Source organism: Talpa occidentalis, unplaced genomic scaffold, assembly GCF_014898055.3.
Source record: "Talpa occidentalis isolate TD23 unplaced genomic scaffold, MPIMG_talOcc4v2.1 talOcc4.3, whole genome shotgun sequence".
Classification (NCBI taxonomy): domain Eukaryota; kingdom Metazoa; phylum Chordata; class Mammalia; order Eulipotyphla; family Talpidae; genus Talpa; species Talpa occidentalis.
In genome coordinates this window covers 3699289-3721541 of record NW_023603184.1, presented here as the reverse complement: position 1 = coordinate 3721541, position 22253 = coordinate 3699289, and the positions used below count along the sequence as shown (strand labels likewise).

Below are 22253 nucleotides of genomic sequence, written 5' to 3'. Positions count from 1 at the left end.
GGCTGCTCCCCGGCCACCGGGAGTGTCCCACATGGCGCGCAGACCTCTCCTGCCGCCTGCTGCTCCCCTCAGCAGTGTACTTCGATCCTTCTGCCTGCTCTGCTCCCCGCTCTGGCTCTGGTGAATTCTCTCACCCTCCCGCACTACTGACTGTACCGAGTGCCTGTATAAATAATAAATAAATAAATCTTAAAAAAAAAGATATGGTATATATACACAATGGAATATTATTCAGCAATCAAAAAAGATAAACTCATGCCATTCGCAGCAACACGGATGGAGCTAGAAGGAATTATGTTCAGTGAAATAAGCCAGAAGGAAAAAGACAAATATCGGATGGTTTCACTTAGAACAGCAATAAGGGGACCCAAATAAGGCATCAGTGTTAAAAAAATAATAACAGTATAAAACACAAAATATCAAAAACAGACAATTATAAACCAGAGACATACTGCAGGGGAGGAAGAGGGAGATGGAGGGAGGGAGGAGCACAGGGGACTGTGGTGATGGTGCATGGGTGCCTTGGGGAAGGAAATTCTATGAGGACTCAATCTGAGGGGGTGGGGGGAAGCATTATGATTATTTAAAAAATTGAAAAATTAAAAAAATAAAAGTAAAAAAAGATATCACGTGCAAGATTTCTCTGTGGATGTAACTGTAATAATTTTTACATCCTCAGTTTAGGCAGGGGATAGTAATTTATTCTGGAAGAGCCTAGATTACAATGTAATTATGTACCTGAAATTGTGCAAATCAGCACTTTTAATTTTGGGTTGAGTCCTGCTGTAATTACTCTCATTATTTAAAACTCATTCATTTCTTGTTAAACTGTCTTTTGCAATAATAAATCTACCTTGATTACAATATTGGAGATTCAAACTGTACATTTTGAACATAATGCAATAGAAGTTTTTATTGGAAGAAATATTATCATTTATTCAGATACTGGCTTTTTTATGACAGAGGATGTATTACAAAATTTAGAAAACAGGGAGCAGGTTATACTTAGCTCACATTATGACTACAAGACCATTATGGAGTTGGTTAGTTATTGTTCTTCAAGTGTAAATAGATTTTGTTTTAGTCTCTCTCTTCTCATGAAGTATTATCCAAGATTACTATTTGGTTAAGAGTATCTCATGGCATTTTTTCACGTCTGAGTTTCTAAGGGTGCTGGTGAAGGGTTTACCATGGGTTGCAGCCACTGTTTTATCATTAGAGAAAGTGATCATACCAGTTACCTGGTATCCACAGGTGGAGACAGTCTCCCATGCCCTTCTGTGCTATGGATTTTCATGGAGCAAAGAATGAGGCCATTGGAAATGGTAGGTATAGGAAAAATGAGCATAATGTTGGTGGCAACAAAAAGTAAAAAGATAGTAGTGTGAGTAGAGGGGTGATTTAGCAGACAGAAAGATCACAGATGAATTCATCAATGACATTGTGATATTAGGACAACCAGACCATAAAATGAATGACTGAAAGATTGAACCTTCCCCAGGCTCAGCCCCAAGCCCTGGTCACTAGGAGGCCACACTTAGTCTGTTCATTGTGATTATTTCATACAGGGGTTAACAATGTTTTATTAATGTTCAATCTTATGGGTAAGGTCACCATTATGTTCAAATCACAAAATGATGTAGACAAAGAAGTTCTACAGTTTGAGGCTCAGAATAAAGACAGAAGGAAATTTTGTTCATAAATTACTGCCTGCAAACAACATAAAAAGAATGCTTAGGACAGAATTTTATCCACACAGTGTGTTTGGTGAAAATTAGCTATCATATCAGCATCATCTGGTCATTTTCATCATGAGCAACATTATCATCATCATTGTTTTAGTTTTGTTACCCTATTGCACTCTACATTTCTTGAGAATTAATGTAGATCTTTAAAAGATGAATTTTATTTTATCAGCATAAAAAACCTTTACACACAGTGAAATCTGATCTGGTTTAAAGTCCTGAGAATATGAGAAATGTCAGTACCACATGCTATTTGAATCCTGGGTGAGAAATCTCTTTCTAAGAACATGTTTCTGAGCTTATTCCTGGGATTCAGAAGCTCTGCACAGAGAGGTTTCCAGTCTCTGGCCCTGGGTGCTTCCTTCTCCTCCTCCCACAGGACCAGATGGGACAGGAGCCATCCTAGTGTGAGAACTTTTCTGCTCAGGCAACTAACAGTTGCTCCAGCCAGTCCTGCACTGGTAGCTGCAGAGATACTCAAGGGCATTTCTCCTGGAATAGGGAATTGTGATCAGTGAGCTCTTAGTGTCCAGAGGCCTGGTCACTGGTGCCATTAAATATCCTTTCTGAGATAGTAGCTCACTTGTATGCTGTCGCTACTTGTAAAGGGTGGTGTTTGTGATAGATTTTGAAGAGATGTGCTGCTAGGACAGACATTTGCCTCCCATGATCATGGCGGTGAAGGACAGAGCAGTGACATCGGCTTCTCTGTCAGGGTCTGCTGTCTCCTGCACACCTTATTCCTGGTGACATCTCTGAATGCAGTACAGTGTCTTGCAGTTTTAATTTTCATCTGCCTCATTAAAGTGAGAGCTTTTCTCATCAGCAATATTAATCATTTACTTTGCATAATATATGGTCATCTGTAAAGTCATTTCCCTTTTATAGGTAAGAAAATAGGTAGAGCAGTGAAGTAACATGTTTATATTTATAAGGCTAATTAGTGATGCAGCTTAGAAGAGAAATCAGGTCCATTTGGTCAAAGCCACAGACTCCTTCTGGATCTCTTCAATTTCAGTATGTACACAGTGTGGGTCGGGTCATGCAGTTCTGATCTGTGGTCACTGTTGTCCATTTCCATGACACAACTTGCTCTCATCTCACTGGTAATTTCTCCTAACTGCCATTTGTCTTCAGAAACTTTTCTGTTTTCTTTGTCTAACGTCAGACTTGAAATATAATTTAAAAAAAATAGTTCATGTGCGAATGTTGTCTTCATGGTATTATGATTAATAAAAATACATTCATGGCTGTGGTGGGAGGACATTTGTACACCTTTCATATGTACAGAGATGAGGAAAAGTGTATTGTGATAGAAGTACTTCTTGAAGATATTCCTTACTGCTCTACCTTTTTTTCATCTGTAGTCCTTTTTTGTTGTTGTTTGTTTTTAAAATAAAACTTCATTCTAGCTGTAGTGCTGGAACAGAGTGTTCAGGAGTATTGGCATTGACAGTTTCATATGCATATTTAGGGCAACACTGTGACTTTTGTGGACCCTTGGTATTTTTGTCCTTATAGGCTTCACCCCCCCCACCAAAGAGTGCTATAATCCAGTTATATTTGGATTGTATTAATTTTTCTTATTTTAAAAGAAATTAAACACATTTAGAGACTACTGAAATTATCACATTACACTATATCTTTTGTGCCTTAATGGAAGGGTCAACCCTGTCAACAACATATGGGATATGCAGAGAAATGATTCAGGTAGAATAATTGACCGATCCAGTCCTAATTAAATAAGGAGACTGAATCTGTCAAAAATATCCTTAGACTTTTTTCCCTAAAAACCAACTGAAAGGCTTATTTATCTGCAGTTTTCACTAATTGGCTCCAAAGTTTCTTCATGATATTTTTCATTTCTGCGTTTCTGAGGGTGTAGATTAGAGGGTTCAACATAGGAGTAATTATGGTGTAAAACACAGTCACAGCTTTGTCAATGGGGAAGGAGATCATGGGCCTTAGATAAATGAATATGCAAGGGATAAAGTACAAGATGACCACAGTGATATGAGAGGCGCAGGTAGACAGGGCTTTGCGGCGACCCTCAGCACTGTGGTTCCTCAGGGAGCGCAGGATGATGATATAGGAAGCAATCAGCATAGCAAAAATAAGCAAACACATTGAGCCACTGTTGGCAGCAATCAGAGGCCCCAAAGTTTGAGTGTCCATGCAGGCTAGCTCCATGAGAGCCATTACATCACACATAAAATGGTCAATGACATTGGGGCCACAGAATGGTAACTGGACCATGAACACTATCTGGAGCACTGCGTGAAGAAGCCCTAACACTCCTGCTAGTACCACAAGAAGCACACACACAGGTCCGCTCATGATAGTCGTGTAGTGCAAGGGCTTACAGATGGCCACATAGCGGTCATAGGCCATGATAGTTAACAAGGTGCCCTCAAATCCACCAAAGAAATGTTCAGCAAAGAACTGGCTCATGCAGCCGTTGAAGGATATGGTGTTCTTTTCAGAGATCAAGCCAAAGATCATTTTGGGCGTTATGGAAGTAGAGTAGAAACCATCTATGATGGACAAAAAAGCCAGAAAAAAGTACATGGGAGAACCCAAAGCTGAACTGATGAAGATGGTGATGGAGATGAGCAAGTTTCCTGTCAACGTGATCAAGTAGATGATTAAAAACCCAGCAAATAAGAGTTTCTGCAGTTCTGGATTCTGGGTCAGGCCCAGTAGAATGAATTCTGTTACATTATTCATTCTTTCCGTGGATTCAGCTTTGAGTGTGAGTACATAGTCCATCTGGAAGGATGACAGTAGTTTGAGTGATATTTTTAATTCAATATTAAAAATTTCCATTACCTTTGAGTCTTGGTTTCCGGAATTGGTGGAGCTACACCATCCACTCACGTCTGTTGTTTTTCAGATTATTGTAAAGGAGAATGGAAGGAAGTTAAATTATAGTCATTGAATAGTGACAATATCTTCCTAATGCCACACAAAGTCTAGGTGTTATGATGAATGTTGAATTACAGTTGACCTCCAGACTTTGTTTTCGGCTTTAAGAATCTCACAATTTTATTTCATACTTTGGGACATATTTCACTAAGAATTATTTTGAATTTATATCTGTTTATTGATTGACATGAATTATTATGAAAATATAAGCTCAGTATTCTTTTAAAAGTCCACTGTGTATGAGACACAACAAAGTCAAGCACTAATAAATCTAAATTAGTGGTGTCTGTGAGCTTTCAGTTCTTCTTTGGTGAATGAATGCACATGCACACATAGAGAAAGAGCTGTTGATGGATTTTTTTCTCTATAATTTTTAAAATTTATACATATATATATTTACACCATTATTCCTTTTTTGTACAATGTATGTTTGTATGCTTTCTCCTTTCAGGTGTCATCCCCATAAAATTCCCACCACCAATTCACCCGTGAACTGTCACCATAGTCCCTTGAGCTCTTCTCTCCTTGTTTAATTCCTCTACCTCCTCGTACCATGCAGAGTTTCTCTGATCTATATTTGCTTGCTAATTTTTAAAAATTTATTATTAGTGTTATTTTTTTCCTGATCCCTTATTTGGTTCCCCTAGATTCCTTTTGTAAGTTTTTTTTTTTTCTTATAACAGCTCATTGAGTAGCATTCACTCAACAGCCCTGGATGTTGAGTCTGGAGTCCTGTCAACATAATTCTTTTAGCTTCCTTCTTCCGCATTGTCAGTGTGGACAAGTGTTTGGTGCAAAATCCCTTGTAAAGCTCTCACTATTTCTTAAATGAAGTTTTCGTGTGTCTGGTTTCTCTTGCAGATATCAACTGCTCTGCACTAGGTCTGTAATTCTACTCTCATCTTACAAATGGAATATGATGAGGCAGGGGGTTTCCTAAGTTTTGTATTGACAAGACAGGAATGTTAGGGCTACCTGAGATAATGCAATTTTTCCTTCAGTGTGATTTTAATCAATTGCGGTAAAATGATCTTTTCAAAGTAATAGTAAAAATAATTAACCTATACATGAATATGTTCATTCTCTTGAGTGTTCTCTACCCAGAATTTTAAGAGTTAGTATATATTGTTGTTATAAACATCGTGAGATATTTTATTGCTTCTTTTCCTCTTTCTCTATTTTGCCCAGTCTGTGCCAAAAAAAAATAACTACATATTTTTTCCTTAAACATTTCTGGGCACCAATCAGTATCGTGACCTTTCATTCAGTAATGGTGAGGAAAGATACCTTACTTTGCAGGAAACTTAGCCACTGAGTTGTTTATTCTCACTCCAAGTTTCCTGTAGATGGTGGTGACGTGGTCAGTCATTCTTAATAGATATAAATTGTCAGTTATAACTTCAGTGTGGTGACATGGAAGTCATGAATGGGGGAATGATTTTCAAATTATTACAGACAGATATGCACGCACCATGTTATGCACAATGTTTCAAAGTTCTCAACAGGTCGTGTATTGTCTGTGTACATTACAGATAGTGTGTTTTCTATTGGCGTTTTCATGACATTTGTCCAAACTCATTTTAGAGAAAAAGATCAACTTCAACTCACAGAATCTAAATGCAAAGCAATGTCAGTAAAAGTAAATTGGTCAGATCAATTAGATTAGCTTAAAATTTTGGGCAAAAGATTTAGTTATTACTGACCTGGATCTGGTTGATTGTGGATTCCTCAGTTTTCAGATGGAGTCCGGTCATTGCTTTCTTCTCCTCATGGCAGAGGCCACACAGCTGCAAATGCACATCTCAAACTAATGTGGGGCACTGGGATTCTTATCACGCTATACAACTCTCCAATCTTGGACATTTTAGGGTTTTTTGGTTGTTTTTTTGTTTTATCAGTTGAAATTATTAGAAAATGAGTTAAGTTAGGGAGATTCCATGTCTCTAAGATTTATTTTTACTCACTTTTTTGACTTCCTATGAAAATGTAAACACATCTTCAAAATAGGATTTTTGGATCCCTTTGAACTATAGTCAATGTGAATTTAAAAGCATAGGACCAATGGAAAATTCTTCAAATCAGGAAAAGCTATTATATGGAACGGTAAAATGTAAAGTGAGTCAAATTCACTTGTTTGGACATTTTTTTCTCAAATCAATCCTGTGAAATTTTTGTTTCTTGAAAACATCATGAGCAATGTGGAGAGAGATCCTTTCATTCCTGATTTAAGCCCTTCTTCTATCTTATAGTGAGCTTGAGAATAGTGTCTCCTGAACAAACCTGCAGCTTGTTGATACATAGCTCTGCTGCTGAGATTTACTTAAGGGTCCTTCTGTGTAATTCTTTCTTCATCGACTCGGGAGAAATGTTTAAATAGACCTTCCTGACATACAAGATTTGGGAATGCATTGACCCTTTCAAGTCTTCAGAGGATTAATAATTGGCTCTGTTGTAATTTTTGTTGACGCATTAGCCAAGGTCTTTCAGTTACTCCCACTGGCACCAACAAACATCATTAAAGCCCAGTTTTAGAAATGCAGTTGAGCTTTGTTTAAACGTATGTGTCTGGTTATCATTAATAAATGGAACTTAGTATAGAATGCTTTATGATAGGGGTGACTTTGGAGATTCTGTCTCCAACAACCATGGAAATAAAGTGAAAGTAAATAAATTGTACAGCAAAACAAAAAGCTGTCCTAGTGAAAGAACAGACACCCTGCTGACTGGGAGAAAGTTTAATTTGCACATCATAGTTCCACCAAGGGGCTAACATCTGAGATCTACAAAAAGCAACACAAGGTAAAACACTACAAGACATACATCTTAGTAACATCTTTGAAGACTCATCACCCAAAGCAAAGAAAGTCAGGAAAAGATGAACACCTGGGATTACATCCACTGAAAAGGTTCTGTACAGCAAAGGAGACATTAACCAAAACAAAGAGACACCCCACTGATTGGGAAAAACATTTTTGCACTCCATACAAGTGATAGGGACTGATCACAAAGATATACAAAGAACTCACACTACTCAAGAAAAACAAAGTAAACAATCCAGTCAAGAAATGGGCAGAAGATCTTAAGAGACATTTCTCCCAAGAGGAAATGCAAATGGCCAACAGGCATATGGAAAAATGTTCAACATCCTTTATCATCAGGGAAATGCAAATCAAAACCACACTGAGATACCACCTTAAACCAGTAAGAATGACCTATATCAAAAGAATACTAGCAACAACAAATGTTGGCTAAGATGTAGTGAAAAAAGAACTCTCTTACATTGCTGGTGAGAGTGCAAACTGGTCTAGCCACTTTGGAAAGCTGTCTGGAGGTTCCTCAGACTACTAATGTTGGAGCTACCATATTACCCAGTAATTCTGCTTCTAGGGATCTACCCAAAGGACATAAAAACATTGATTCAAAAGAGTACCTGTACCCCTATGTTTATTGCCGCACTATTTACAATAGTAAAAACGGGAAACAACCCAAATGCCCAAAAACAGATGACTGGATCAAGAAGATGTGGTATATATACACAATGGAATATTATTCAGCAACCAAAAAAGATAAACTCATGCCATTCGTAGCAACATGGATGGAACTAGAAAGAATTATGCTCAGTGAAATAAGTCAGAAGGAAAAAGAAAAATATCGGATGGTTTCACTTATAGCAGGAATATAGGGGAACCAAATAAGATATCAGTATAAAAAAATAGCATTGAATCAGTAGATTGCTTTTAGTAGGATGGCCATTTTGATAATGTTTATTCTTCCGATCCATGAGCAGGGGATGTCTTTCCATTTCTTTGTGTCTACTTTTATTTCTTTTAACAGTGTTTCATAGTTTTTTTTTTTTTTTGTATAGGTCCTTTACTTCTTTTTTTAGGTTTATTCCCAAGTATTTGATTTTTTTGTTTCAATAATAAAAGGAATGGTTTTCTTGATTTCTTCTTCTTCATATATATTGTTTGTGTATAGGAAGGCTACTGATTTTTGTGTGTTGATTTTGTATCCTGCCACTTTATGAAACTTATTAATTAGTTTAATTAGTTTTTCTGTGGAGTTTTTGGGGTTCTCTATTTATATTATCGTATCATCCACGAATAGTGATATTTTGACTTCTTCCTTGCTTATTTGGATTCCTTGTATGTCTTTCTCTTGTCTTATCGCTCTGGCTAGGATACTTTGGATATCTTTACCAAATAAAGTGCTCCACAAATTATTTTCGGCTTAAGATATCACATGTAAGATTTCTCTGTGGATGTAACTGTAAGAATTTTTACATCCTCAGTTTATGCAGAGAGTAGTAATTTATTCTGGAAGAGCCGATTACAATGTAATTATGTCCCTGAAATTGTGCAAATCAGCACTTTTAATTTTGGGTTGAGTGCTGCTCTCATTCTTCAAAACTCATTCATTCTTGTTAATCTGTCTTTTGTAATAATAAATCTACCTTGATTACAATATTGGGGATTCAAGCTGTACATTTTGAACATAATGCAATAGAAGTTTTCATTGGAATAAATATTACCATTTATTCAGGTATTGACGTTTTATGACAGAGGGTCTGTTACAAAGTTTAGAAAGCAGGGAGCAGGTTATACTTAGCTCCCATTATGACGGCAAGACCATTATGGATTTGGTTAGTCATTGTTCTTCAAGTGTAAATAGATTGTGTTTTAATCTCTCTCTTCTCATGAATTATTAGCCAATATTACAGTTTGGGTAAGAGCGTCTCATGGCATTTTTTCACATCTGAGTTCCTAAGGGTGCAGGTGAAAGGGTTTACCGTGGGTTGCGGCCATTGCTTTATCATTGGAGAAAGTGATCATACCAGTTACCTGGTATTCACAGGTGGAGACAGTCTCCCAGTGCCCTTCTGTTATATGGATTTTCATGGAGCAAAGAATGAGGCCATTGGAAATGGTAGATATAGGAAAAATGAGCATACTCACCAGCCCACTGTTGATGGCAGCAAAAAGTAAAAAGATGGTAGTGTGAGTAGAGGGGTGATTTATCAGAGGGAAAGATCACAGATGAAATCATCAATGACATTGTGATATTAGGACAACAAGACTATAAAATGAATGACTGAAAGATTGAACCTTCCCCAGGCTCAGCCCCAAGCCCTGGTCACTAGGAGGCCACACTTAGTCTGTTCGTTGTGATTATTTCATACAGGGGTTTAACATGTTTTATTAATGTTCACATCTTATGGGTAGGGTCACCATTATGTTCAAATCACAAAATGTTGTAGACAAAGAAGTTCTACAGTTTGAGGCTCAGAATAAAGACAGAAGGAAATTTTGTTCATAAATTACTGCCTGTAAAGAACATAAAAAGAATGCTTGGGATAGAATTTTATCCACACAGTGTGTTTGGTGAAAATTAGCTATCACATCAACATCATCTGGTCATTTTCATCATGAGCAACATTATCCTCATCATTGTTTTAGTTTTGTTACCCGATTGCATTCCACAGTTCTTGAGAACTAAAGCAGATCTTTAAAAGATGAATTTTATTTTATCAGCATAAAAAACCTTTACACACAGTGAAATCTGATCTGGTTTAAAGTCCTGAGAATATGAGAAATGTCCGTACCACATGCTATTTGAATCCTGAGTGAGAAATCTATTTCTAAGAACACGTTTCTGGGCTTATTCCAGGGAATCACAAGCTCCACACAGATTGGTCTTCCAGTCTCTGGCCCTGGGTGTTCCCTTCTCCTCCTTACACAGGACCAGATGGGACAGGAACCATTCTAGTGAGAGCTTTTCTGCTCAGGCATCTAACAGTTGCTCCAGCCAGTTCCTGCACTGGTAGCTGCAGAGATACTCAAGGGCATTTCTCCTAGAATAGGGAGTTGTGATGGGTGAGCTTTTAGTGTCCAGAGGCCTGGTCACTGGTCCCATTAAGTAGACTTGCTGAGATAATAGCTCACCTCTCTGCTGTCCCTACTTATAACGGGGTGGTGCTTATGACAGATTTTGGGGTAGTGTGAAGGTAGGACATGCATATTTGTCTCCCATGATCATGGTTAGGGAATTGGCAGTGACCACAGTGGCAGTGATCTTGGGCTCCTTGTCAGCATCTGTGGTCACAACACATCTTATGCACCTTCAGTGACATCTCTGAAGGTGGTACAGTGTTGTGAAATAGTCATTATATTTCAGGTGACTCACTGTTCAGTTTAAGTCTTAATTCTTACACAAGAACTTAATTCTTACCATTTAAAAGTACACCGTGTTATTTCCTTTTTATAGAATAAAAAAATGTTAGAGTGGTGAAGTAATTTGCTTCCATTTATGAGGCTAATTAATGCTGGAGGCAAGATGAGAAATCAACCTTTGGAGATATTTCTAATAAGAACCATTGTGTGCAAATGCTGCTTTCTTGGGAGTGTGGAAAGTACAATGTGTTTTATTGCTGTGGTGGGAGAACATTTGTAAATCTCAAAGTTATGAAAAAGTATATCTAGATCTGTTTATCTCTATATATCTATATATATGTATTATCTTGTTCATATCTGTACCTTAACAGTAAGTGTAGTTTAGAAATATGGAACTTTTTAAGCGTTTGTGTATCATACTAGGTATTCTTCTCTGTTTTGTTCTAATTTTTAGTACTTACATTTGTTGTCAAGGAGAGCACCACAGATGTTAGAAAAACTTGATAATAATGCCTCTTGAAGGCATTTTTTCCCTTCTGCTTTATCCCTTTTTTCATATATAGTTATTTTTCTACTTTTACAATAAGACTTCCTTCCAGCTGAAATGCTGGGGATAAAGAACATTCAAGAATATTGCTGTTGATTTGTTTCATATCCACTGCCATGACAACATTGTGACTTTTATAGTGTACTATGCTGTTCTTGTTTCTCATAGCTTCTTTCCTCCAAAAAAATTAAATTTTATAATGGCCTTGATATAATGGTAACTATAATCAAGTTATATTTAGATTAGATTCACTTTTTCTTCTGTGAAAATAAAACACTTTAAGGGTCCTAAAATTATTGTGGTTCCTGACAGTGCCTTAAAGGGTATGGGAGTCCTGCCCACATGTGTGGGATCCTAAAGAAAATTAATCCAGATATGGTAATTCATGTTCCAAGTTTAATCAGTTAGAAGAGGGAATATGTCTCTATAAAGTAGCACTAGATTTCCCTCTAAATACTCCAGTCTCCAGATTTATTGATCAGCAGTTTTCTTCATTTGTCTCCAGAGTTTCTTCATAGCATTTTTTACTTCTGCATTTCTGAGGGTGTAGATTAAGGGGTTCAGCATAGGTGTTGCTAAGGTGCAAAACACAGTCACAGCTTTGTCAATGGGGAAGGAGGTGAGAGGTCTTAGGTACAGGTATGAGCAAGGGACAAAGAACATGATGACCACAGTGACATGAGAGGCGCAAGTGGACAGGGCTTTGCGACGCCCCTCAGCACTGTGGTTCCTCAGGGAGCGCAGAATGAGGAAATAGGAAGCAACTAGCATACAAAAAGTGAGCAAACACATTGAGCCACTGTTGGCAGTGATGAGGGGTCCCAAAGTGTGTGTGTCTGTGCAGGCTAGCTCCAGGAGTGGCATTAAGTCACAAAGAAAGTGGTCAATGACATTGGGGCCACAGAATGGTAGTGGCATCATGAGCAAAATCTGGATCCCTCCATGAAGAAATCCTAAAACCACAGTCATTGCCATCAGGAAAACACACACAGGTCGACTCATGATGGTCATGTAGTGCAGGGGCTTACAGATGGCCACATAGCGGTCATAGGCCATGACCATTAACAAGACGATCTCAGTTCCACCAATGAAATGTTCTGAAAAGACTTGGGTCAGGCAGGCATTGAAGGATATGGTGTTCTTCTTAGAGATCAAGTCAAAGATCATTTTGGGTGCCATGCAAGAAGAGTAGAAACCATCTAAAATGGACAAATAAGACAGAAAAAAGTACATGGGACTTTTCAGGGCTGGGGTGCTGAAGATGGTGACCAAGATGAGCAGGTTACCTGCCAATGTGATCAAGTAGGTGACTAAAATGACAGCAAGTAGAATTTTCTGGAGAACTGGATTCTGGGTCAAGCCGAGTAGGATGAATTCTGTTACATTGTTCATCCTTTCCATGATTCTCTTTCAACTGTGCATGCATGGTCCTTCTGGAAAGATCAATGAGTTATTTTGAGTGATGACATTTTAAATTCAATACTAAAATATTCCATTACCCGTCTTGGGTTGATGGAGCTGCACCTTCCATTTTTCACATTTTGCAGATCATTGTAAAGATGTGTGGAAACAGGTTAAATTTATCCTTACTTTAGCTATACAAGTGAGATTACCTTTTGTTTAATTATTTTAAACTGCATTTTAAAACAGTTTTGGATTTATAGAAATGTTAAATCTAGTAGAGAGCTCCCACCCATGGTCACTTAACTTCTATGGCTTAATTATCAAAAGAGATTACCATTGCTATGATACAATTAAGTAAAGTACTGAATTTGTTAGAAATTCAGTTTTCCTACTAATGTCCTTTTTCTGTTCAAGATCCCATCTGGGATAAACATGAGATTACTTTTAAGCATGACAATAAAAGCAAGGTGCTATGAATGTTGTCTTAAGTTGATAAACTTTCTTTCTAGCTCTTACAATCTCACAATTGGCTTTCTTTCATTTTGTTGGGCAATTATCAGCAACAGTTACTTTGAAGTTTACATTTATCAGCAAGAAGATTAAAGATACATGAACACAATTTTTTTTAAAGGTCATATCTGTGTATCAGATTTGAAAATGTGAAATTTTTATCTATACTGACTGTGCTTTGTGAGCAGTTAATCTGTCAATCAGTGCATATGCACACTCTCATATAGACCAACTCCAGGTGAATATTTTTTCTTCCAAAATGACAGGGAACTATTTTTATAACAGCCACTGAGTAGCCATGGATGTTGTGTCACTTAATATGGCTCTCAGCTCACTTGTTCCAAATCTTTCATTGTGGAATGAAAGTGGTACAAAATGGCCTAAAAAGTTCTCTATCTTTCTTAAATGAATGTTCTGTATAATTGACTTTTATGACATGTAGAATAATTCTCTGGACAAGAAAATATATAACCCTACTCACATTTAAAAAATGAAATTAACCGAGTCATTAAGTTTCCCGAGTTTCTTACTGATAGGAAAGAAATGTTAGGTTCTCCTAAAACATTAATATAGTTTTTCCTTTTGACATTAATCAATTAAGATGAATTTCAAGTTTTCATTGCTAGCTGGTGGAAATATTGAATGTAAACAAGAATATATATATATTTTCATAGAAGGATCTGTGTGTGGATTTTCAAGAGTTAGTGCGTGTTGTTACAAAACATGTAATAGACACTTTATTTTTACTCCTCATCTTTTCCTCCTTTCCCCAGTTCCTGCCACAAGAAGTATGTATTTTTCCTCACACATTTCTGGTCCTGGAAGTCACTATTGAGTTCTCTCTGCTTCACTGAGTGACAGAGTGAGATTTTATTTTCAGGGAAGCTCAGTTTCAGAGTTGTTTCCTCTCTATTCATAGTTTTTATGAATGGTGATATGTTGTTACTCATTCATAACAAATACCCACACTAACTTCAACGTGGAAGTCATAAAAGGGGAAAACATTTCAAATCATTACAAATAAAAATGTATCCAGTTAGTCGACATAGCAAGAAAAAAATATTTACCACAACATTGAAAAACTGACTCTAGTAGCTACCAACAGTGTCTAATATCTGACAGTGTTTCTATTAATATTTTCAAGTCATTTGTCCAAATTCATTTTTGTAGTAAAAGATTGATCTTTATTTCACAGAATTTAAATACAAAAGAAGCTGCATCGAATGTAAATTGTCTAAAGAAAGTTGATGAGCTGAAAATTTGGGGAGAAAGGTTTTGTTATCACTGACCTGAATCTAGTAGACTACGGATCCCTCAGTTTTTCAATGGAGCCTGGTCATTGCTTTCTCCCCCCCAGGGCAGAGGCCACACAGCTGCAAATGCCCTGCTTGAACTAACAAGTGGGACGTTGGAATTCTTATCTCTCTGTAGAACTCTCCAATATTGAACATTTCAGTTTATTTTAGTTCCCATTATATGGCTGGATTTATTAAAAAAGTGAGCTATATTAGGAAAATTCCATAGTGCTAGGAATTCATTTCACCTTTGTGGCTTCCTATGAAGGTATACTTTGGATTAAATTAAAAATAATAGGAACAAGAAAAAATGCTTCAAAAGCTAGCCTATGGAACGAAGAATGTGTCAGAGAATCAAATCTATTTCAATGGATATTGTTTTCCCAAATCAATTCTGCCAAATTTTTGTTTCCCAAAAGACCTTGAGCAATGTGGAGAAATTCTGTTTGATTCTCGACTTACGCTGTCTGTCTAACTCACACTGAGCTGGGAGCGGTGTCTCTCAAACACGTCTTCAGCCTGTGGAACCATGCCTCTGCTGCTGTCTTCTCATAAACGTCCATCTGTGTAATTCTTTCTTTATTGACCCTGGAGAAATGTTTAAATAGATTTTCTTGGCATATGGGATTTGGTAATGCATTGATCCCTCATTACTCTGGGGATTAGATTAGTAATTTCCCTTCTGTAATCTTGGTGGGAGCATCAGCCAGCATCTTGCATTTTTTCTCACTTGGCTCCAGGAGCACCGTCAGAGGCCAGTTTTAGAAATGCATTGAACCTTGGTCAAACATATGTCTCTGGTTATAGTTAGGATGAGACAGGGGTAAGGTGAACGGAAAGCTTTATTACAGAGGCCTTACTCACTTTGGCATTGGTGGATCTGGGTAAGATAAGGTTGGTTTCAGGTGTAGTTTAGAGTTTAGAGGTAAGTTTCCTAATGAAAGTATGACTTTTATAAATGGCAAGATTGCTCTTACATGGAAAGCCCAGATTTCAAATTTATGTGTCAGGTATCCTTAGAGATTTTGACATTTTTATTAGTGATTGACTTAGAGGCAGGATTCCCAGCTACCAAAGTTTGAGCAATTTAAATCATTAACATATTGACTACTTTTGAGTGAATTATCTAGATGACAGACTCTCATGAACAGTTGCAGAGGAATGTGCCTTTATACTCTGTCCCGCAGAGAGAGTATCACAGGCATTAGAGGTAAGTACTGTGCATTCATGCAGTAGCCATTGAAAAATTCACAGTCAAGTACTTATGTATTCAGATGTCCAGAGGGAGAGAAAGAATGAAACTCTTTAGAAAGGAGGTTCCACTCGACTTCTCCCTCAGCTTCTGAGATGATGACAAGCTGTTGCCTGCTGAAAACCATCTCTCTGTGTTATTAATTGTTTTTAATCCAAATGACACTTTCATCACCAGAGGGGTAACAATGCCTTCACTCTATGTTCAGCAGTTAATTTTGCACCCCTTGGTTGCCAACTTCACTCAAAATCTGTCCTCTCATGATGTATCTGTTGTGGTGTGGGAGAATGTACATAATGTTGCTTTTACCCTTTAACTATTTTTAAGCTAACCTTTCAGTGAGAAGATGCACATTCACAAAGTCCTGTGCTCATTAATAAAAATGAGTGTATTTGTTATTGAGTTGTATAAGCTCTTTATATATTTTTGATACCCCTTATAAAATACATGGTTTGCAATATTTCATTCTTTAGGTTACCCTTTCTCTTTGTTCTGGCTAACAGAAGCTTTTTAGTTGGATGTGTTCACATTTTCTATTTTTGTTTTTGCTGCTTCTATTTTTGTGTCACATTTAAGCAATTATTGCCCAAGGCAGTGCCAAGTGGCTTTTCTGCTATTTTATTTCTAGTTTTATAGTTTCAGGTCTAACATTTAAGCCTTTAATCCATTTACATCTTTTTTTTTTTAAAAAAGATTTATTTATTTATGCATACAGGGGCTGGGGCACAGGCCAGAAATGTGGGGGGTGAGAGGATCCACCAGAGTGGGGAACAGAACAGACAGATTGACTGAAATACACTGCTGAGGGGAGCAGTGGGTGAGACAGGAGAGGTCTGCCCTACCATGTGGGTTTCTCCCTGGCTGGCAGGGGATCGAACTCGTGCTGCAGAGGCTGCGGGTTGCTTCATAGTGTGGTTCTAAACCCCTTGCTTCACCAGGGAGGCCCTACATTGATTTTTTGTATATGGTATAAGATGAGGATCTCATTTCATTCTTTTGTAGGTAACTGTTCGGTTTTACCAGTGCCATTTTGGGAAGAAACTCTCCTTTCCCCATTGTATATCACTGGTATCCCATCCCTTCTTCCTACTCCAAAACCTTAATGACTATCAGAGTACAAAGCTGGGGGGAGAAAGATGCAGGTCAGTCAGGCGATGCAAGCAATGAACTTGTGAGACATACGTGTGAGCCCTGGTTGCTCTTTTAGTTGTAGCGAATGGAGATATTTTATAGGCAGAGAGCTATTCTGCCAAGTATAGGCTTCAAGTATTTTTTGTTGTTGTTGTTAAATTTAATTTTAAGCATGCTTTATAAAATTTTATTGTTTTATAGCCCACCTACACCTTGACAGGTGTACATGCGTCACTTACCCTTCACTGAAGCTCCAGCACCACCAATTCCCTTTACCCTCTTCTCCCTGTGACAGCCCCCAACCACCATACTTTTCAGAGTCTAGGAGGTATTTTGTTGACTTTTGCCACTTTATTTTCTTTGGTTATTCATATAAAAGGTATGAAAAACCATGTGGTAATTGTCCTTCACTTTCTGACTTATCTCACTCAGCATAATTTCCTCAAGTTACATTCATATATTTTTTTTTAATTTTATTTATTTATTTATTTTAAATAATAAATTTTATTTTTATATTCCCCATACAATTGCAGCCCCCCCATTCTGACCCCAATCCCTCCCCTCCCGCCCCCACCCCTAAAAGTGTCTCTGTTCATAGTTTTTTGTGATTTTGATTTTCACTTTCTTATAGTTATTCATTTTCCTGGTCCCTTATTTAAGTTTTCTAGATTCCTGCTATGAGTGAGACCATCCGGTATTTTTCTTTTTTTTTTGGCTTATTTCGCTGAGCATGATCCCTTCCAGCGCCATCCATGTTGCTGCAAATTGCATGTGTTTATCTTTTTTTGAATGCTGAGTAATATTCCATGGTATATATGTACCACATCTTCTTGATCCAGTCATCTATTTTTGGGCATTTGGGTTGTTTCCAAAGCTTAGCTATTGTAAACAGTGCTGCTATAAACATAGGGGTGCAGGTGTTCTTTGGAATTGATGTTTCTGTGTCCTTTGGGTAAATACTAGGAGTGGAATTGCTGGATCATATGGAAGCTCTATGTTTAGTAGGTCCAGAAATCTCCACACAGCTTTCCACAGTGGTTGGACCAGTTTGCACTCCCACCAACAGTGCAGAAGAGTTCCTTTTTCTCCACACCCTCGCCAACATTTGTTGTTGCTAGTTTTTTTAATATGTGCCATTCTCACTGGTGTAAGATGGTATCTCATGGTAGTTTTGATTTGCATTTCCCTGATGACAAGTGATGTTGAACATTTTTTCATATGCCTGTTGGCCATTTGCATTCCTCTTCAGAGAAGTTTCTTTTAGCTCTTCTGCCATTTTTTGACTGGTTATTTTCTGTTGTTGTTGAGTCTCATCAGCTCTTTGCAGATTTTTGTGATCAGTCCTTTATCATTAGTGTTGGGTGCAAAAATGTTCTCCCAGTCGGTGGGGTTTCTCTTTGTTTTTGTTATTGTCTCTTTTGCTGTGCAGAAGCTCTTTAATTTGATGTAGTCCCAGCTGTTTATCTTTGCCTTCACTATCACTGCTTTGGGTGATATGTCTGTAAAGATGTCTTTGATGTGCAAATCACGTAGTTTTCGCCTATATTTCCTTCTATATATTTTATGGTTTCAGGTCTTATGTCTAGTTCTTTAATCCATTTTGAGTTGATTTTTGTGTATGGTGTGAGGTAGTGGTCAAGCTTCATTCTTTTGCATGTAGTGACCCAGTTTTCCCAGCACCATTTACATTCATATTGTTAAATCAACTTCAAAGTTGAGAAGAAAAGCATGTATTTAACTTAGCAGTGTGTAGATCACACAACAGTAAATCTATGTTGATTATAGCAGTTGGGATAAAATGATACATTTTGATGAAAATAATGTTATACCTTTTAAATATTTTAATTATGTGGCATATTTAGTTGGTTATGGAGTCTATAACTGAAACTTTGCAGAGAATTACTCTTCTGTATATATAGACTCAGAGATTTATCCATATATTGTAAGTTTTTATGTTGATTAGCAATGCCCCTTTGATTATGATTTGTAAATGCAGAGAGGCAAAAATAAGGCACTTCTTGTGAGTCCCTCCCTGTATTCAGAATGACTACATAATGGCATCAGTGTTGTTCTAACCTGTGAATGAGGTGACAGACAGCCCCAGAACTGCTTTAGGATCTGATCCTACAAGGGAAATGTCAGAAGTTGAGATTGTTGTCTTCATATTAAGGGGACATCACATGGGTTTGGTAAAACACAAAGTTTTTAGTCAGACAGACTTGGATTTGAATTTTGATGGAGCCAAATGTGGCCTGATCTTGAGCAATACAATGAATAAAATCAACCCTTGGTTTCCCAAATAATGAAACAGATACCAATATTATTTTACTTATGGACAGTAGTGAGAATTAAATAACAAAATGCATATGTAGCAGTTTTCACATAATCAGCATACCAATAAAAATGCTGCAAAATTGTTTAGACTAGTAATGTTTTATTGATGCTTCCATATGACCCATTATATAGGTGGGGTCTCCATTATGTGAGAATAATGAAATGTTTTAGACATAGATGCATTCATAGGCTGAGTCTTATATCAAAGACAAAGAAATTAAGAAATGTGATGCTTCCAAAACATAAAATGAATGCTAGGTCAGGATTTTATTCACAGAAAATGTTCAATAAAAATTAGCTGTCATTATCATCATCACCATCATCATCCTTACTTGTCTATTATCCCCTCTCATTGTCTGATTGGAAACTACCACTCGATCTTTACAAGATGAATTAGATTTTTAAAACACAATGTTGTTATATATATTTACAAGATAGTCACTCATAGGCAATTAGGGAAAAATACCTATATTTGAAAAAAAAGCCTTTCTACAGTGAGGTAAAGTCCCAAGAACATGAGAAAAATCATCTCATAATATTTGTAACCATGGGTGAGAAATCTCTTTCTGAAAACCATTTCTGAACTCTTCCCCAGCTTTTCAGGGAATAAGTTCTAGGAGACTTACAATAGAATTCCTTTATTCCTGTGGATTGCTGTGCACATTTCCAAAACAGAGTAGGAAATGTAAATGGTTACACATTTTGTGGTGCAAAGTCACTACTTACATGAATATGCATTAAGCACGTATATCCTGTCCATATTTACTAACATCAAAAATTACAAGTATTAAGAGTATCCCAACAATTTTGTGATTTTGACTTTGTAATGATTCAATTTGTTTCTTCCCCTGGTGTGTTTTAGCAGTGGCTACTGCCCTTTTAGACTAGAAGCTCCATGCTTCCAGGGCCATTGTCATGTGCACTATGTTGTTCCTGGGATTTAGCAACTTGTTGTCTTTGATTAGGTAGTACTGTATGGAATAATTAAAATGATGGAAGTGCAACTTGATTCAGGTCATTCTGACTGTAGATTTGTCCATCTTTTAGCTCACCACACAAAAGAGGGGAAGATAATGAGAGTTAGATTTTTCCTTCAGTCTTACAGAGGGAGATGAAAGAGTTGATCTGTGTGAAAGACCTAGACCCATGCCCAGAACACAGAAGCTGCTTACTAGGTTGTATTGTGTTTGTGTTGTTGTTTAGCCGAGGGATTCTCCTGAGACACTGACCTTCCAATATCAGTTTCTTAAAATCCTAACTTCTTCTTCTCCCGACACTATGTGGACTTTCTGTAGTCTTTAGAAGGACACTGGAGGTAAAAATAAGATCTTTTCTTGTGAGTCCCAAATATATTCAAAAGGGCTAATTAAGTGATGACATCAACATTGTTCTAACCTGTAAATGAGGCAAAAGTTAGCTCCAAAACTGCTTCAATTAGTGATCCTAGTGACCAGGGAAATTATTCTTCCTGAGAAATAAAAACACAAAGCACTGATCATTCCTACTTTCTTACTCCATTTATAACAAACCCTTTTTAGTGGAAAGAGGAAGATTTTCTCTGAGACTGTGCTGATGAATATATTTTTTCAAAGATTTATTTATTTGTTTATACAAGAACTGGGTACAGGCCGGATGTGCGGGAGGGTGAGAGAATTCACCAGAGACAGAACGGGGAACATAACAGGCAGACTGATGAAATACACTGCTGTGAGGGGAGCAGTGGGCAAGACAGGAGAGGTCTGCTGGGCCATGTGGGACCCTCGCTGGCTGGCCAGGATCAAACTGGTGCTGCAGAGGCTGCGGACAGCTTCAGCACACGGCGCTCAACCGCCTGCGCCACCAGGGGAGGCCCTGATGAATATTTAGTAGGCACAAAACAGAGATAATAAGCCAGCTACTCCTTCTGTGAGCTGCTTCCCAGAATTCCTCATTACTTTTTTTGTTGATTGTCAAGGACAGAAATAGTAGGGAGTGGTAGGTCGTGCTTATGCTAGGCAGGGCACAAGTGGAATGAGTAGTGACCTGATCCAGCCACCCGCTTGCCATGACTCATTGAGTTGATTTTGGACCAGTTGCACCTACTATTTCTGAGTCTAAAATCCCTCTACGTACCAGTATAAACATGGAGAGATTGGAAAGTCATGATTTAAAGTAACACAGGTTCTTTGGCAAACAGAAATGGATGATGGAACAGTTTCCAGTTGCTTGTAATGAATGTCTCTCTTTGGGTTTTCACTTCCTAATGTTGTAAGACTCTTTCAGATCATGGGTTTCTGTAATCAGCAGCACCTTCCCAGTTTTTGCTTTGCCTCACTGTGAAAAACAATTAAAATTTCACCCAGGAGTTTAATCCCTTGAAACAGTGAAACGTGGAGATGGTCTAGATGACTCTTTCAGAACTCTTCCAGGTCCACCATTCCATGACATAGGGTGTAAAACACAAAACCAAAGCACTTGGCCATCTGTTGGCATCCTCATAAACATTCAGTGCAAGCTTTCTGCTGTCTGCTTTTAGCATCAAGAAAATGAAAAATGCAACTCAAATGAAAATGGAGAGATATTTTCTCAAGTGATCATTTTTTGAGAAAGAATAATATTGCTTTTCCAGGATTACTCAAACAGGAAAATTTTCTTTTTAACAAATCATTTGTCACTGACATTTGAAATAGAAGAGATTTATCAAATTTTAATTTTGGGCAATAAATTCATTATTTGACTAAATTGTGTACAATTCATATTGATTACATTTTGTCTATTCCTGTGTTATTCGTCAAGATCAGTTGATTACAATTTTAATTTCAGAGACTTTCTAGAAAACCATACTTTAGTTGAAATTTGAAATGCATGTTTAGTTTTAAATAAAAAGTTAAATATCAAACAGCTTAGAGGGCTGGTGCTGGTGCACCCTTGTTTTTTGTTGTTGAAATTCTGGTTAGCAGT

The 22253-nt window shown here is 37.4% G+C and overlaps 3 protein-coding genes across 3 annotated transcripts in view; 1 reads left to right on the top strand and 2 right to left on the bottom strand.

Annotated features, from left to right (window-relative positions):
• Positions 1-22253, top strand: part of LOC119254495 (olfactory receptor 4A47) — a 409525-nt gene that overhangs the window by 276083 nt on the left and 111189 nt on the right. The window lies entirely within an intron of this gene.
• On the bottom strand, positions 3552-4472 carry LOC119254506 (olfactory receptor 4C45-like). Its single transcript, XM_037521608.1, has one exon. It carries the CDS (start codon positions 4470-4472, stop codon positions 3552-3554), a length of 921 nt encoding a protein of 306 aa, XP_037377505.1.
• Positions 11859-12788, bottom strand: LOC119254505 (olfactory receptor 4C45-like). Its single transcript, XM_037521607.1, has one exon. It carries the CDS (start codon positions 12786-12788, stop codon positions 11859-11861), a length of 930 nt encoding a protein of 309 aa, XP_037377504.1.